General features: G+C 36.0%; 1 protein-coding gene across 1 annotated transcript; it reads left to right on the top strand.

Moving 5' to 3' along the window:
- On the top strand, positions 1-15,747 carry LOC115918069 (INO80 complex subunit D-like). Its single transcript, XM_030999871.1, has 10 exons — positions 1-151; positions 2,878-3,115; positions 3,921-4,756; positions 5,507-5,597; positions 6,123-6,356; positions 6,941-7,044; positions 8,130-8,263; positions 8,621-8,747; positions 9,793-10,047; positions 10,563-15,747. Exons 2-10 carry the CDS (start codon positions 2,898-2,900, stop codon positions 11,639-11,641), a joined length of 3,078 nt encoding a protein of 1,025 aa, XP_030855731.1. The 5' UTR covers positions 1-151; positions 2,878-2,897; the 3' UTR covers positions 11,642-15,747.
- The last annotated feature ends 419 nt before the right edge of the window (positions 15,748-16,166 follow it).

Below are 16,166 nucleotides of genomic sequence, written 5' to 3'. Positions count from 1 at the left end.
GGGACTGTCGTTGTATTGTTAGCAGCTGCTGCGCCCTATATTATGCACTGACGAGCACGCAAACACCGCCGCCATTTTGAAAATTACGTCTTCGCCTAAAATCGTTCAATTTCTAGCCATAAGTTTGCGGTATTTTACCACTTTTGCTTCGGTAAGTCATTGTATTTTTATGGCCCTGGATTATAATTATTGACAAAATTTCAGTGAAAATAGTTCTTTATCATGTTGTTATTTTTTCGTGAAATTATTGCAATATTTCCCCTTCGTCGTGTGAAGGCGGAATTTATGGGATTTCCCCCATTATTCGATGTAATTTTAATGACGAAAACAAGACAGGAATTTTAGTGATCTTATCATGAATTTCAATCCTTAATATTGTAAGTATTTCTTATGGAATTCTTATCTTGGGCGTGGTCTGTTTGTGTGTTGGTCTGGCTTAACAGCTCATTGAAGTGTGTGTGTGGTTGTGTGCGAATATTGCAGGTATTTTCATCAGGGCTAGATAGGGCGCGGTGCGTGTGAGTTCGCGTAATCGGTTTCTCCATGATCAGGCTATGCATGCACGTCTGGCACAATCCTGAAAAAAAATATCACTGGGAACATTTTATTTTTTATTTTTCTATCTATAGACCCTAGTATGTTTTATTTTTTATAGTAAAACTTCAGATTTTTACACAGACTGATATTTTTTAAATGCTCATAATAAGTAGGCATGTGATTTGGCACAAGTTCTGACAATCATGAATTTCTAATTTTAACAATAATGATTAAAACTAAAATCTGAAGTAAAACTAACTAACAAAAATTATTTAGATAAATAATGCAGTGTTAATAATGTTTATATCGCTTGACGTTTTATCAGGATAAAGTTGGGCTGCAATTAAATGCAAGATTAAGAATAATGTTATTATGACGAGCTGCACTGCAGATTACGGAAACAGACCTGTGAGTGCGAGAGCCTAGACCGAAAATGTCTGTCTCTTTTGTTCGTTACCCTCTGATTTGGGTAAGGTCGGCTCCTCTACCCAAATCAGAGGCTAACGGACGAAAGAGACAGAAATTTTTGGTCTAGCGAGAGCCATATAGGTCTAGTACAGTCTGTGAAAACTTTATTTAGAATTGGACACATGTTGTGATACAGGTTGTAGACTACATTGTGATGATGAGCATGATTGTGGGCGACTGTCTATATTATTATAACTGTTTAAGCTTCCCACCTTGTTTTCAAACGCTTCATATCCTCTAATTCAGTATATGTGTTTTTGTTTATCTAAATTGGTTCTGCCTAATCTCTAGGTTGAGTTGGAGAAAAATATCACAACCGACAAACATCAATAACACTTACATGTACACAGGGTCTAGACCACTACAATTTCAAGTCACTCTAAATGCTTGTGTGAAATTTGTTTGTCACATTTAAAGGGTCTGTTATGTAATAAATGAATACAAATCTTGATTTTGTGACTGATTACAAAACTATACATGTATAATGTTCATTTTACCTCAAATTTAAACCAATGATTATATTATAGAACAATCTTTATTAACGAAAATTTATATAATTTGGGGCAAACCTTAATGATATTCTCAGTCATCTGCTCACTCAGTCACCTCAGAAGTTAAGTTTGTGTTGCATCACATGCATTTGTAAGGTGCAGATCGATATACAGCTTATGGGCCAGTGGCCATAATAGGAAGTTCAAACTAGAGTAGAAGTCGCCTAATTGGCAAGCTTAATTGCCTAGTATTAGTAATTCCTTGTTCAGAACTACACATACATGCACATATACAAGTATGAAATAGAATATGTATAATATGCACATTGCAATCTTGTTTATTATTGGAGACCTCAACCAAAATCTAACCTTAAATTTCAATGATAACGTACAGCACAGTATATACCCAGACCTTATGTTTCCGGACTGATTGTCTATCTAGACAGTTGAATTAAAACAGTAATTTTAGGAAGTTTGACTCCAAATTTCATACATATTTTAAGACTTCTGATGGACAATATTATAAAGACAAATATTTATGATGGTAATTGGTAAGTGCCAATTGATGAATACTTTTCAATTAGGCATTATTTTTTACAAGCATCCAGACAAACATCCCCAATGCTACTAGATTAAAAAAATCTCCAATGTTAATAGTGATCTACATATTAAGATGTAAATGTCACTATTAAATTCATCAAAAATGTAAGTCTCGGTAGTGCATGACTAAAAACATGTAGGACTCTCTACTTTTGGTAATTTACCACTTGTTTTGAAAGTAACACCAAGCTACTCAATTTTTAACGTTAACGGATCACCTAAAAAATAGATTTGTGTACCGGTATACATGTAGCTAGAATGTATCAAATTAACCTTTGAAAAAACTTTACCTGGCCTTGATAGGTTAACGGTTATCGTATGAAGAAAATACATGATAATAAAGACTGCATACAGAACGTCAGAACCCAAGTCCAGTTTGGGCTCTGTGTGCACTCTATTGGATGTGAGCGTGGACCTATGCATCAATTAGTCTTCTCAACAGGTCTGTTTGACTCAAGAACATGTGTCAGCCTCTCAATTTAATGCAAATGGCCACTGCCGACTACAGTAGCTCCAACCAAAGTGATAAAATACAAGTCTTTAGCCATTTTTTTTCTTCTTTTTCTTTTCTTGTCAGAAAATAAATTTTATTCATTTGATATATTTCATCATGAATGTCAAGTACCGACTTACAGTACTCTGTACAATTGTAATTGTATCGACTTCAGTGACCTGTCTACATGTATCTACTGATCTAAGTTTATGTGAATTATGTATTCTCGTATTTCCCTGATTTTTAGATGGGAAATGACTTAACATACTTTATACTTTCATTTTCCAGCCAATGTTGGCACTCACGTGATGTACGAAGGCAAGCATATTCACTTCTCAGAAGTTGACAACAAGCCACTATGTTCGTACAGTGCCAAGTTGTGCAAGCAGCGGCGCCTCAACGGCTATGCTTTTTGCATTCGCCATGTGTTGGAAGATACATCTGCTCCCTTCAAGCAGTGCGAGTTTGAAGCAAAGTACAATAAACTGCGCTGCACCAATCCCATCCCTGGAGAAGAAAATAGAAAGTAAGTACATGTAAATATAGCTGTGCATTTGGACGATGATCTGACTTCATTACAAGATTAATTTCAGGCATTCCATTCTGGAATATTTTTATATTTTTCATACAGTAACATCTTGTTTTTATCCAGCACACAATGTTGCACTATGTTGCTTAGTCCTTTTAGAACCCTTGCAGACTATTCTAATAAATCCAAATCAGTAGATATATTTTCCAAGACAGTGAACAGCATACCGGTACACAGGTCGTGATCACACCGGGTTTGGCTGGTAATGGAGAAAGGGGGGAGGGGGTAGTATTTTCTATATTATTGATTTATTACACTTTTTGCTTTATGTCTGGTGCTTGTGGTCATCATTAATGAATGATACATGTGTCATATTCGTACAGGTGTCATAATTGTACATGTGCTGTGCAGCCTGTGCTGGGTTGTTTCTTCATGTTATACTTGAAATGCAAATTTTATCTTGGTAAGATCAGTTATCCACAAAGTGTGAACGATTATGAATGAACCTTAATGTTTATGTTATGTTGTGTACTAAACCTGTTTTTCCACTTGTGCAAATGTAAAATGAATTACCTCAATATGGTAAAGGTCTATTTTTGTATCTTGTTTGTAGAATGTACACATACATTTAAAATGATTAATGTTCTTGCTCTACTCCTCAACTGCTATAAGCACTCTATAACTTGTTTTGCAATGCTTTATCAACACATTTGCTTTCTTTCTTCCTGGAGATATTTTTTATTGAGAAATGCTAGGAACTCTAGTAGTGCTTAATTTACTCTCTCTGTTTTGCTATTTTCAGATTTTGTAACAGCCACATGCAGGTCTTGGGACTGGTACCAAAGAGAGGAAAAAAGAGAAAAGGGGACCAATCTCCAGACAGTCGAAATGATTGCAGAAATGACTCATCAAATGCAGGCAGCAAGGGAGGCAGTCAAGAGAGAGAAAAGCACAAAAAGAAATCAAAGGACAAAAAGAAGAAGAAAAAGAAAAAGAAGAAGAAAGAAAAGCATAAGAAAAGGGGGAATAGATCAATTTTAGATGATGTGATGTTTAACTCTAAAGGCAATTTTGAATTGAATGACCTTAGTTTAATGTGCAGAAGTAGGCCACCAGATTTTGCCAGTGCTGTGATTGGTGCTGACAATCTTACAATTCACTCAAACTCAATAGAAAGAGCAATCAAGACGAAATCAAAGAGAAGGAGGGATGGCAGCACGCTACATGAAAGACTTCAGGAGAAGTTGGAGAGGAACAAGCAAAGATTGCGTCAACAGCGAGAAAAAGAAATTCTTGCCAAATCTATGCAGCACACACAATTCACCAATGCTGCTTCCCTGGAACACACTAACAATCTACTTGATAGTGGAGTAGCACAGTACAAAAATTCTTCATACCTCGATTCCCAGAAATTCCTTCCCCTCATACCTCCATTGGTTGAGGGTAAAGGACGAGTCCCAAACCTTCCATGGCCCCAGATGCCCCAGCATATTTCCTCGCCAAGGGAGGCATTTGTGAAGCTTCAACGGAAGCACCCAAGAGATCTCTTTGCTCGCAAGTTAGACTCAAAAGCAGTTGACCTGCTAAGAGAACGTCTTCAGCTTGATGAAGATGAGAGGACTGATATATTTCCCTTAGGTTTGTGGCATTTAATTCCTTTGAACTTTTAGAGAATACTAGCTTGTGAACAAATGAATAATTAAAAAAGCAGTTTAATGAAACAAAAATCAAGAGACACAAGTTTGTTAAAGTTTGAAAGAAGCTGAATAAATAAGAGAAAGGTGTGGAATGTTTGTTAACCCAGACCTCTATACTAATGCTAATCTCAAATTACCAAAATGTTCATTTATCTCCAATGTGACTTTTCACTTTCTGCAATAAAGAAAGAGCCTCCATGTCAATAAGATGTGGAAGAATTTGTGTGTAGGACATAATGGAGATCGGTCTCACATTACATCTCTTTGACATTTATACCAAAACACAAATCTGTAATTCCAATATATCTAGTGATTTCAAATAATAACAATCACAACTACATGTACCTACTTTTTTTATTCAGTATGATTCTAATATTCACCAATTAGCTTCTCTGCTTTCCATCATAGCAATTTGCTGTCAAGTTTTTAATTTCTCTTTAATATTTCTGGGCAGTTCTAAAAAATATCATGAAAAATATCAATTAGACTTAGTCAATCTGTTACTGCTGTAGATGTATCATTTGTATCTTATACTGTTTGCTCATTTAACATGAAATTCTCAAAATTCATGTAAAAGGATAAATTTAACTCAATAAATCCAATCTTATACCATGAAAACCTTAAATTACAAGCTCACAATATTGTCTAGATTGACATAGATCTTTCTTTCCCTGACATTCTGTTATTGCAGGTTTAGACTTTTCAGACACAGATGATGAAGAGAGTGAGGAGGTTACAGACAGAAGGTGTAGAAATACATGTAAAGAACAATATAGTGTAAGGTAAGTAATGTCTTCCTTGTCTTCTGTTCTCAAGACATGCCAACCTATCGTAGATTATTCAATTTACTTATATGTACTGTAAATCTTTGCCTGAGTAGTATTTTGGAAATTTCGGTAGAAGTTTAGAAATATTTATAGTTTGTTAGTTAGAAATTTGAGGTCGCAAGAAAGGTGCATTATATTTCCAAAGAAATAGAAAAAAAGGATTCTCGTACAGCTAGAGACACTTACAATATTGGGGCACTAAAAGAAAATATGGTCCTTGGCATGCTCCGGATGCTATTTCCAAAAATGTTCTGTGGCTCCTGTATTGGTTTTGTATGATGACTGATTCTGTGAATTTATTTTCAGCCATCACATGAATCATACAGGCATGTGACAAAGATTTTAAATATCTAGTTATGGTATTTATTGACATTCTTTCATTAAATACCAATACAAACTCACACATCTCGGAGAGAAAGTGTTTCTAAAGAGAATGAAACATAAAAAAGCAATTACAATAATTGATTGTATGTATTTCAGTCACATATCCAGTACTGATGAAACCAATAGCCCATTGAGCCGGCACAGCAGATTGAAGCAGCTGAAAAATCACCTCCAGCGAGATAGAAGGAAGCTAGAACTTGGTATACAATGTGATGAGCATGAGCAGAGAGACATGAGATGTTCTAGTAAACTCCTAGCTGATGCTGCCAGAGACCATCCCTTTGGAACAGCTGTATCTATACTCAGGGTTCAAGAAGAGACATTACAAAGGTACGCTCAACATAGTGTTGTAAGAAATGTGGAGGTATTATGCAATAATCTTCTGTTTCTCTCTAATTTTTTATTTAGTATCCATGATTATTCTTAGCTATGAGCAAAATTAATGTGAGTTATCTGGGCTATTTTGGATGTATACTTGTTCTAGTGTTTACAAAATGTCTTACATCAATAGGCAAATTGTGTGATAGTTGAAATTCCAAAGAGACTTCATATGATTTCATCCTCCAAATTTGATTGTTTTTAGCAGTATTGTCTCTATCAAATAAATTGTGTTTGTAGTTAATATGGTAGCTGTTTAAATGACCTGCATTTACTTTGATAAAATATGATTCTATATGATTTCAATCTGAATATGGTCCTCCTAGATACTAGTTTCACGATTTCATAGGTAGAATATTTCTAGACATGCTTAGATATCAACAAATATTGTTGTTCTTGGTGTTGATTATTCTACTAGATTTGTAAATGTAGAAAATGATTGAGATTCACCTCAGACTTACTTGTCTTGTTACATCATTATTATTTCATGAGATGATATTGATCAAGAATTGACTGAGTTTCTAATATTGTTGTAGGCCCAAGCCTCAGGCCCCTCCAGAGAGGATCTGCTGCAGTAAAGAAGAAAATGATGATCCTTGCCAAGAGGAGGCTATGCCATACAGCAAGCACTGCTTCAGACGTATCCTTTTATTCAAAGAGTTATGTTTTGACATATAACTCCATGTGAGCCAAAATGTTTAAGAGCTGATCCCTCTTTTTAATACACTGGGGTTTTGTTGTTGTTGTTTTTTGTTTTTGTTTTTGTTTTTTTTTTTTTTTTGGGGGGGGGTTCCCAATCCTTCATTATCTTGAGATTTATCAACATACATAGAAGCCTATCTCTGAATTGCTCATGACAATTTCATCTTTTTGGTACCATAATTAACGTTGTATTAACCAACTTTTTTGCCGCCGAAAAAAATTCCAAGTCGGGGTGCGTCTTATACACAGGTACAAAAAAAAAAAAAATAATAAAGTTTTGATTTATGCCCCTCCACCTGGCGCTATGCCTGGCAAAGTCTCCCAGCTCAGTAATCGGTGTTGACTCACCACTCGAAAACTAGAACAACACTCAAATTTGTCTGTCATCTTGGTTTGAAAGTAATCTTTCTGATAGATCTCAATATGTAGGTTATAATAATAATTCCTCCAATTTTTCTTCTATTACACAAAACACGTACCACAAGGTTCTATCCTAGGTCCTCTACTGTTTTTTAATTTACATTAATGATCTTACACATTCAACAGCACTTAGCAGTTAAATAAAAGGCCTTCCTGCGTGGGTTTTAACACGGACCTGGCTTGCTGCCGACAGAGTCGCCCAAATTTGTTTTCTTTTTTTTTCTTTCTTTTTGAGGGCGAAAAAGAGGGGTGCGGTTAATACATGAGGGCGGTTTATACAACGTTAATTACGATATTCACAATTTGTTAAATGTGCCACAACATGAAATATATACCATAGCTGTGATGAATGCATCTTAGAGATCATTGCTAGATGTGTTAGTTGTCGAAAATGAAGGCATTTCCAGAGCAAAGTTTTGGGAGCTCTCGTTCTACCCCCATAGGTGAATCTGAAATCACTGAACATAAAAAACTCTTCTTCTTGTTACCCAGTTTACTTTTATCAACAGTGTGCATTACCTTCTAAAGCATTGAGCTTAAGCAGGAAGTACAAGTTTAAAAAATCAAGTGAGATATAATCCTTAATAGTAAACTAATATACAGACGTACTTGAAGATGAAGATCAAGTATTGTTCTACCAGTGTGGTGCTGAATTCCCAGGAGGATTCCGCTGTATTGAGCCAAGTTTTGACATGCTTAATGAGCAGCCTCTATGCCAGGAACATGCCAAGAGAGTGGTAAGAATATTATATGTATTTTATGAAATGATAGATTTTGTCTCTAAATATTATTTTACATATCTTTATAAGTGTTGTAGAATAACACTATGCCTATGGAAACTCGCTGAGAATGACTTATATGTAGGTTTCCATTTGACAATTCAATAACCTCAGCCTTTGCCAGATGCCAGGGAATAGCCAACTTACAAATATGGCAATAATGAAAACTTATAATTATCAATTTTCAAAAAGCATTACTTTATCACATGAAAAATCGGTAGGTAAATACTAATACTACATTGAAACATCCTTCTTGCTGTGTTTGATTGTTCTTGAGTTTCTAATCAATTTCTTGAAACCATTTCAACTTTGAAGCGAATGGAACCAAAGTCAAAGAGACCAAGAAAGAAGACCAAGCCTTCAGCTCTAACCAGGCCTTTCAAGAAGAAAAAGAAGAACCAGCGCAGGAAGTACCGACCACAGAAACCAATACCTCCACTTGGTAAGACATTCCTTTTGTATGCTTTCTTAGACCTATCATGTCAGAATTTGAACTAAATTCTTTTTAAATTGGAGAATTTACCTGTTGTTCCAGCCACTAGTTCTAGAAAAAGCTCTTTTTTTTCCTTAGGGCTTATTTTGAAGTGGATATTCAAAGGGTAAAAATTGTAATATATCCCATTATAACCTCAATCTCCAATGCTTTATTTCCAAAATTGTATGCAAGAATATTCTTGTATTCATGGACCAACTACTAAACAGGATCCTTTCAAATACATGTATATGAGCCATCTTATAATCAAACCAAAATAAATGTAATTATAAAAGAAGCAATGTCAACTTGACAACAGTTGTTGATATGTCAGTGCATCATTAACTTCTTAAAAATGCATGAGGTTCTGCAACACAATGCCTTTCAATAGAAGGTGGTTAAGTCAATCAATTTGCGAGGATATAACAATTCTACTGAGAAGGCTGCTACAATCCATGATGCTGAAGCCAACTTGACTTCAGACTGATTTTTTTTCGTCTTCAAAATCCAGCTGTCATTATATATATTTTTAAAATACAAATATTGGTCTGCTGTGACATTGGTGTTCAAGTTCATACCATTCTTGAGCGAGAAGAGTACAATTTTGACTGTCAAGTTTTGCACGTCATGTCTCACGAGACCCATGATCTATAGATAATTGATTACAACCCTGAAAGCAATTAAAATATGGAGGCGCGATAGCTCAGTTGGTAGAGCAGTGGCCTCGTAATCCGGTGACCCGAGTACGAAACAAGTCGATGCGCTAGTGCCCTTTGGTAAGGCATTAATCTTCATTACCAGGTCCCTCGGAGAGGACCTAAAGCCGTCGGCCATCTGGTTGCTTACTAACAAGCATTAATTCTTTCTTAGCAGTCTGGTAAAATAACCACCACCACTAGTAAATGTTTCCTTGTTACTAAAGGGTATGGTAGTGGGAGACCATGCCATTACAAGTGTAGCTGATAACCCCATAGTGTATGTAAAATAATTTGCATCTTCCCTGCTTTCTCTTCAGAACCTCTGCAAAACTACCAGCTACCCATCAGCAGCACCCCTGTGATCCCTGTGGCTACTCCACATCCCCCACCTCACACCCCTGCATTCAGGAGCATTGGTGCCCATGATCTCCCTGTCCATCTGATGGACATGTCTGCTCTGGAAGAAGTCATGAATGCAGAGGCAGTGGAGTCACCTCCTGAAGACCTCAACTCAGATGCAGAGGAGGAAGCTCTTTCAAGCGTTCTACAAAACCTGAATGACATCTTTGAAGGTAATCATGATACTAGAATATAATAGGAAAAAAACAGGAGAAAAAAAGACAACAACTAGATTGTGAAGCAGCATAACATCCTCGGATATCAAAAACTATTGAGGTTTTCCTGGGCTTTGGTGCAGGATATGTAACCAAGTCATATTTTTAACTAGATACCAGAGGAAAAGATTCTTTTCTCCACCAAAGATTCATTGCAAACAGTATTTGGAAGAAAGAAAATCCTTGTGAGCTAATGTGACTCTGTAGCCAGGAAATTTGCTAATCTTTTGACAACAAATTTACCTTTGAGATAGAGAAAGGAAATTTCATGGGCTTATTGATAAAATGCTGTATCTTTGTGGCTGAAAACTGGGAGGGTACATGAACCTACCCCCTCTCATAACTTCCTTGATTCTTGTATGTCAAAAAAAGAACAAAACAAACAAGATTTAGGTTCATAAAAAAAGTCAAATTTGTCTTGCTAGTGAAAGTAAACATATATTTAATCCTTTTCCGTTTGTGAACCATTTCAGGAAGGAATGGTGATTTCCTGCCTACAAGGGAGGAGGCAGAAGCCTTGGAGCGTGCATTCTTTCAAGCATCAGAGGATGTCAATGATGCTAAGCTTTCTCTGGAGCAGCTCTTTAACGACGGAGAAGAAAATAGCAACTCGCTGCCAGGAGATGTGACTGAGGCTGCCATCAGCCAGGATAGTTCAGATGGACTCCCCAGCGATCTTCAATCTGCAGCAAATAGACTTATAGCTGATACCATGAGACAGAACTCGAATGATGGTTCTAATCATAATGCAATCAAGCCACCGTCCTCTAATCTCACCAATGCAGTGCCTTTGAGTAATATGTCTGCCACAGCACAATCTGGCCAGGCCTTCACCCTACCTAGCACTCTGGCAGGCCATGGGGTGTTTACGAACAGTGTTGCTCAATTCAATGGTCCTGTAATCCCTCAGACACAATCTCTGCTGACACAGAACACCCTCAGCACCACAGCTGCAACGACAGAAAACCATCATGATTCCTTGCGTCACACTGTCCTCAATGGAGTCATAAGTGGCAATCGTGCAATGGTGCCCTCGTTCCCTATCTCTCAACCTATGTTGTCTCCGCATGGAGGACAGCAGGTGCCTCACCCTATGATGTCACCTCAGAGTCCACAAATCATCACAACCACCTTGCCACAAGCTAGCCCTAACGCTTCATCTGGAATGAGCCCAAGTGCATCAGCGCCAACCCCTTCTCAGGCTGCTCATCAGGCAGCCCTACCCAGTTTCCGGCAAACATGGAGTAGTGTTTCCAACATTCAGAATGCCTTGCGCCGTACCAATTCAAACAGTGTACCAGCTGTGAACGGCATCAACTCTAATGGCGGACTCCCTTACAACGTGCATACGAGTCAGTCAATGGGTTCCCAGAAGTTGCCAAGTTTTAACTCTGTGGTAGCAGGAATTACCCAGAACCATATTCCACAGCAGCAAAGTGGATTCGCACCTGGTCTGCCTTCACCTCAACCTACTAGTGGGATTCCTACCCCTCCCTACACTGCACCCAATATCAAAAACATACCTCCTATCATCAAACAACAAGGAACGTGACATATCAAGCCGCTCGTGGCTCATAAAATATTACCAATTTATGTCGAGAGTATTCAATTTTTTTAGTTTGACAATGTTTTGTATATTTGTTTATGTTGAGATTCATATGTACATTTGGAATATTTACACCCTAAATTCTTTCTCAGAAGCCATTTTGAATAGATTAGCCATGCTTTAATATTTCTTATTTTTGTCAAGAATGACAGGTACAGATGTGGCGTTACTGTGCCTCATTAAGTAAATTACTTTTGATAGTGGGGAGTTACTTTTAGAGCTGTTATACAGAAAGGAGCCCAGAGAATCAAACAATAACTGAAACCATGATTTTTAAAAAGGTGAAGAATTTGGAGACAGTTATACTTTATGCAGATTGAAATACAAAGGTGCCATTTTGATGATTCAAGCATTGAGAGCCAGCTGAGCATTCATTCTCATCAAAGTATAGTTTGTTGAGCACTTATATAAATATATCAGGCAGTGATTCTATCGGTGCTCCATAGAGAGCCATATTTTAATTAGCACCATTGTATATTTTTTCAATCTGTGAGATCACTATGGTACATATGATTTATCTTCATATTAACTTATTCATGGTTGCTGTATAACAGCTCTCAAAGTTAGCAACAATCAGTTGGCCTTCAACAAGGAATTAAGGATGAACTACATGTAGTTTTAGGAACATGATACAACCCTTACTCTGCACTCTGTAAGTCTCTGTGTCACCTTGTTTACCTGTTTTTATGTCGTGTATTTCTGTGCATGTATTCTTTTACAAACATTTGCACATAGCTTGATCTGCTTCTCTTTGTACCTGGTACTTTCTTTACATGTTTGAAAAGGATGAATTTTTCATGGTGTTGAAAGTTATTTCAACAAGGAAATGTGTTTTGTCTGTCTGTGGGACCAAATGAGAAGACATGCCAGTTTTTTGAATTATTTCAAACATTATTTCTAAGGGAATTGCTTGAACTGCAATTTGTGTCAAATTTATCTACAAGTTTCATACCTGTTGAATTTATTACTTTTATTTTTTGCATTTGATGTACAGTGTAGGGATGAGTTAATCTTTTCTGTCTTTCTTTCTTTCTTTCTCTTCTGCCCCAATGGAATTACACCCTGGAAAGGTATTTCAGACTAGGTTTTCTCCTATGAAATGGCTATCAAGAATTAACTGATTTGCCCCCATCAAAAGTGGTCTGTATTAGCTTTATTCCTCAATATTTCAGTTTCTCCAAATTCAACCTTCACTGTTTCTTCTACCTTGCAAGTTTTCAATTTTGAGCCACAAGAGTGTTAACTCACATGCTTTTAACACAGAGATAATGCACTTCTGGATCTGAACTGATGATTTTTTAAATAGAAGAACCTAAGGCATGTTTAGAATTGTTCTCATTTATTTTTCACACACTGTCACACAGAATTTTTAGTCCCAATAAATAAGGTATATGAACCAGGACACTTTTTTCCCCACCATTGCTTGCTGCATTGGAGTACTTAACGTATCCGGCTTGCGCATGTACTTGTAGATACCTTGTGGCTTCCAGCCAGTCTAAACAGCTACGAATGATCCACATTGATCGCAAAGCCTCCAATCAATCGCAAACTTACAAAGTCGTATCTCTTTAGTATAGGGTTGCGATTGATTTGAAGCGATGGCAACTGTTTGTTGTAGGTTGTTGGAAGATGATCCCTTCCATTGGCTGATGATGTCATTACACTCTCTGTCAAGGGTACAACAACTGGAAGGTGTTCTTCTGTTTCTACATAATCTGGAAGCAGTGTAAAAGTAATGCATATGTTGTTAGAAATAATGTATGTGGAGTTTATTGTAATCTTTGTATAATTTTGTATTAGAGTAGCATAGTTTTCGTGATAAATGTGTAATCGAGGTTTTACCTTTCCAGGATCCACTGAAGTTGTATTTATGACAGATGAACATATTCTGGTACCGTACCATTTGCATAATATGAAAGCCACACACCTTCACAGAAATAGTCAATTTTTGTTTCATGTGTAACAGAACTCTATTTAGATAATTGCATGTGAGCGTACAGTGTATTTCACGATTGATACTGCTGTCATATTTCAACAATATGCTGGACCAAATTTATGTAAATTATTTTTATACAAATCTATTTTTATGTAGCAGCAATATAGTGTGGTTGCTGCATGTTGCATTCAACTTGTGTTTACTGTGTGCATCTGAGCAAAGGGTTGGCTTTAGAGTATAGATATGAAATAGGGCTAGCTTGGTTTCATCTCAAAGTTTATATATTGTAATGTGGCACCTGTCTTGGTTAAAATGTAATAACACCAATTTTCTTACATATCTGTTAATTTGTTTATTATTAGTAAATTGTATGCACTATTTGGCTGCCAAAGGATGGATGTAGACAAGAAATGGAATTTGTCGCTCTGTTTCCTACAAAGAAAGGACAAAAAAGACATTAATATTAACAAGACAAAATTACCATTTGATAGAAGAAGTACTGTAATTCTGTTTTTAATCATCATTCATGATTTTCTGAAGTGTTTTTGTAATATACGGAATGCAATTACACCTATTCATCTCCTAAATCTAGGCAAGCTGGCTGTTCAAATTATTTAGTTCATGAATATGATTTATTTCCTAGATTTTCAAGGTATTCAAATTTTGTTACTGTAGAAGCATCTTCACAATACAGAAAATATTGCAGTACAGATGGTCCTAATGTGGTATATTTTTGTCTTTTTTTTTGGGGGGGGAGGATCTTTATAAATCTCTTTTTCTGTTGATTTAAGCACTTCTGTGTGTGTGTGTAATCTAGTAGTTTCTAGGCTGCATATTTAATTTGTTCTGCTTGTACTCACCTTCCAAAGCCATCTCAATCATTCATCAAGTTCACATTGTGTAAACATTTTCTCAGGTAAAATGGCTTTCCGCCATACTTTTGATGAATTTGATTAAATTTCTAAGATCTTATCACAATTTGGCACATGTGATCAACTACTATTGCAGTCTCATTCTAATCATATGCTTTATGTTTGTATGAAAAAGGTATTGTTACATGTTTACAAAGCTATATGGGAAGGGGGTGTAAACTTCAGACGTGGGCTTACAGCATACTTATATCTTTGAAGTTAATGTTTTATATTGATAACTTTGTCAGAATCAATTTCCATTATTGAATGAAGCAATTATATCTCAAAGTGCTGGCATATTTAGGGGCATACTTTGGTCTGAAGAAAAAAAATATATATTACTGAATACTTTGATTATATTCTCAAAGTCTAACCTTTAGTGAGACTTAGTGAGACAAACAATTTTTAAAGAAAGGATAGCGAGGAGAAATGTTTTTGATGTGCGTTGTTTACTATTCCTTCTGTTCTAATTTTTGTTTTGATGTCTTCAAAAGAATGTCATACCATTGCTCTCTTACCAGCCTGCATACCTTTGATATTAAGCCAATGAAAATTAAAAACAAATGTATTTTTCTCTTGTTTCTATAGAGTAATAAAGCAAATTGTATTTTTCACAAAAAGACTTAACAAATGTTACGCCCCACACTCTTTTTGCTGTTGTTGATTACTTTACAATCTTATCTGATACATTAAGACCTGTCAAAAGAAATTTATGACATTGTGTGAAATGTAGATCAACCATTGTACTTGCCCATTTTATATTAGTGAAAAAGGCTGTAGAAGAATATGCTGAAAGTGTTGTTTCTCTCACTTAGAATTGGGTACAGCAAGTGGCCAACACACAATTCAGATTTCTTTGTTTGGAGGGGGGATGTGATTGAACATTCTTAAGAACATTTGCATAAAATATCAACTGTTGCAATTATTGTTTCTACTGTTAAATACCTTATGCCATATCATATACACACAGAGATTTCTTGAAAAAATGTCGCCTTTAACAATTGCTTATTGAAGTTTTTATCACAACTTCATTCATATAACTATTTTTTGTTACCTACGTCACATTTTTAATTTGCCAATATTAATATTTTCTCATATTTTGACAGTTCAAAATATATTTGAAAGTGCAAGAAACTTGGGCATATCAATGCATGTATGCTTTTAAATCATATATTTTGATATTAAAAAAACGTCGACAAATTCTAGCTCGCAGTCACATATTTTTTCTTCACAAGTTTTGTTGTAAACAAAATTATGTGCTGGTGACTGGTGTATCATATTACTACATGTATGTTTGAATGGTACTGCACTGCAAAGTCTGCCACATTGGTGTAGTGTGTTTTATTGAGCTTTACAGTTCCACTGTAGTTACGAAGATGACTTTTGAAATCTATCTGTTAAGGAAGAGTATGCTTTGCACCTTGTTACGTTTCATTCAGTGTTTGTCTCCTACAATACACACTCATTATAACTGATAGCATGGAATGAAGATTAGAAAAATGTTCACATCGTGGTATTGGCCAGAAATTTTGTTTACAATAATTTCCACTGTATAACCCTATACCTTCTGCAAAATTAAATAAATAACTCATGGAATATCCTTCATTGAGGTCTGCGAACAAAC

This window comes from Strongylocentrotus purpuratus, unplaced genomic scaffold, assembly GCF_000002235.5.
Source record: "Strongylocentrotus purpuratus isolate Spur 01 unplaced genomic scaffold, Spur_5.0 spur5_scaffold_6, whole genome shotgun sequence".
In the NCBI taxonomy this organism is placed as follows: domain Eukaryota; kingdom Metazoa; phylum Echinodermata; class Echinoidea; order Camarodonta; family Strongylocentrotidae; genus Strongylocentrotus; species Strongylocentrotus purpuratus.
This window is presented reverse-complemented; position numbering and strand designations above follow the sequence as displayed.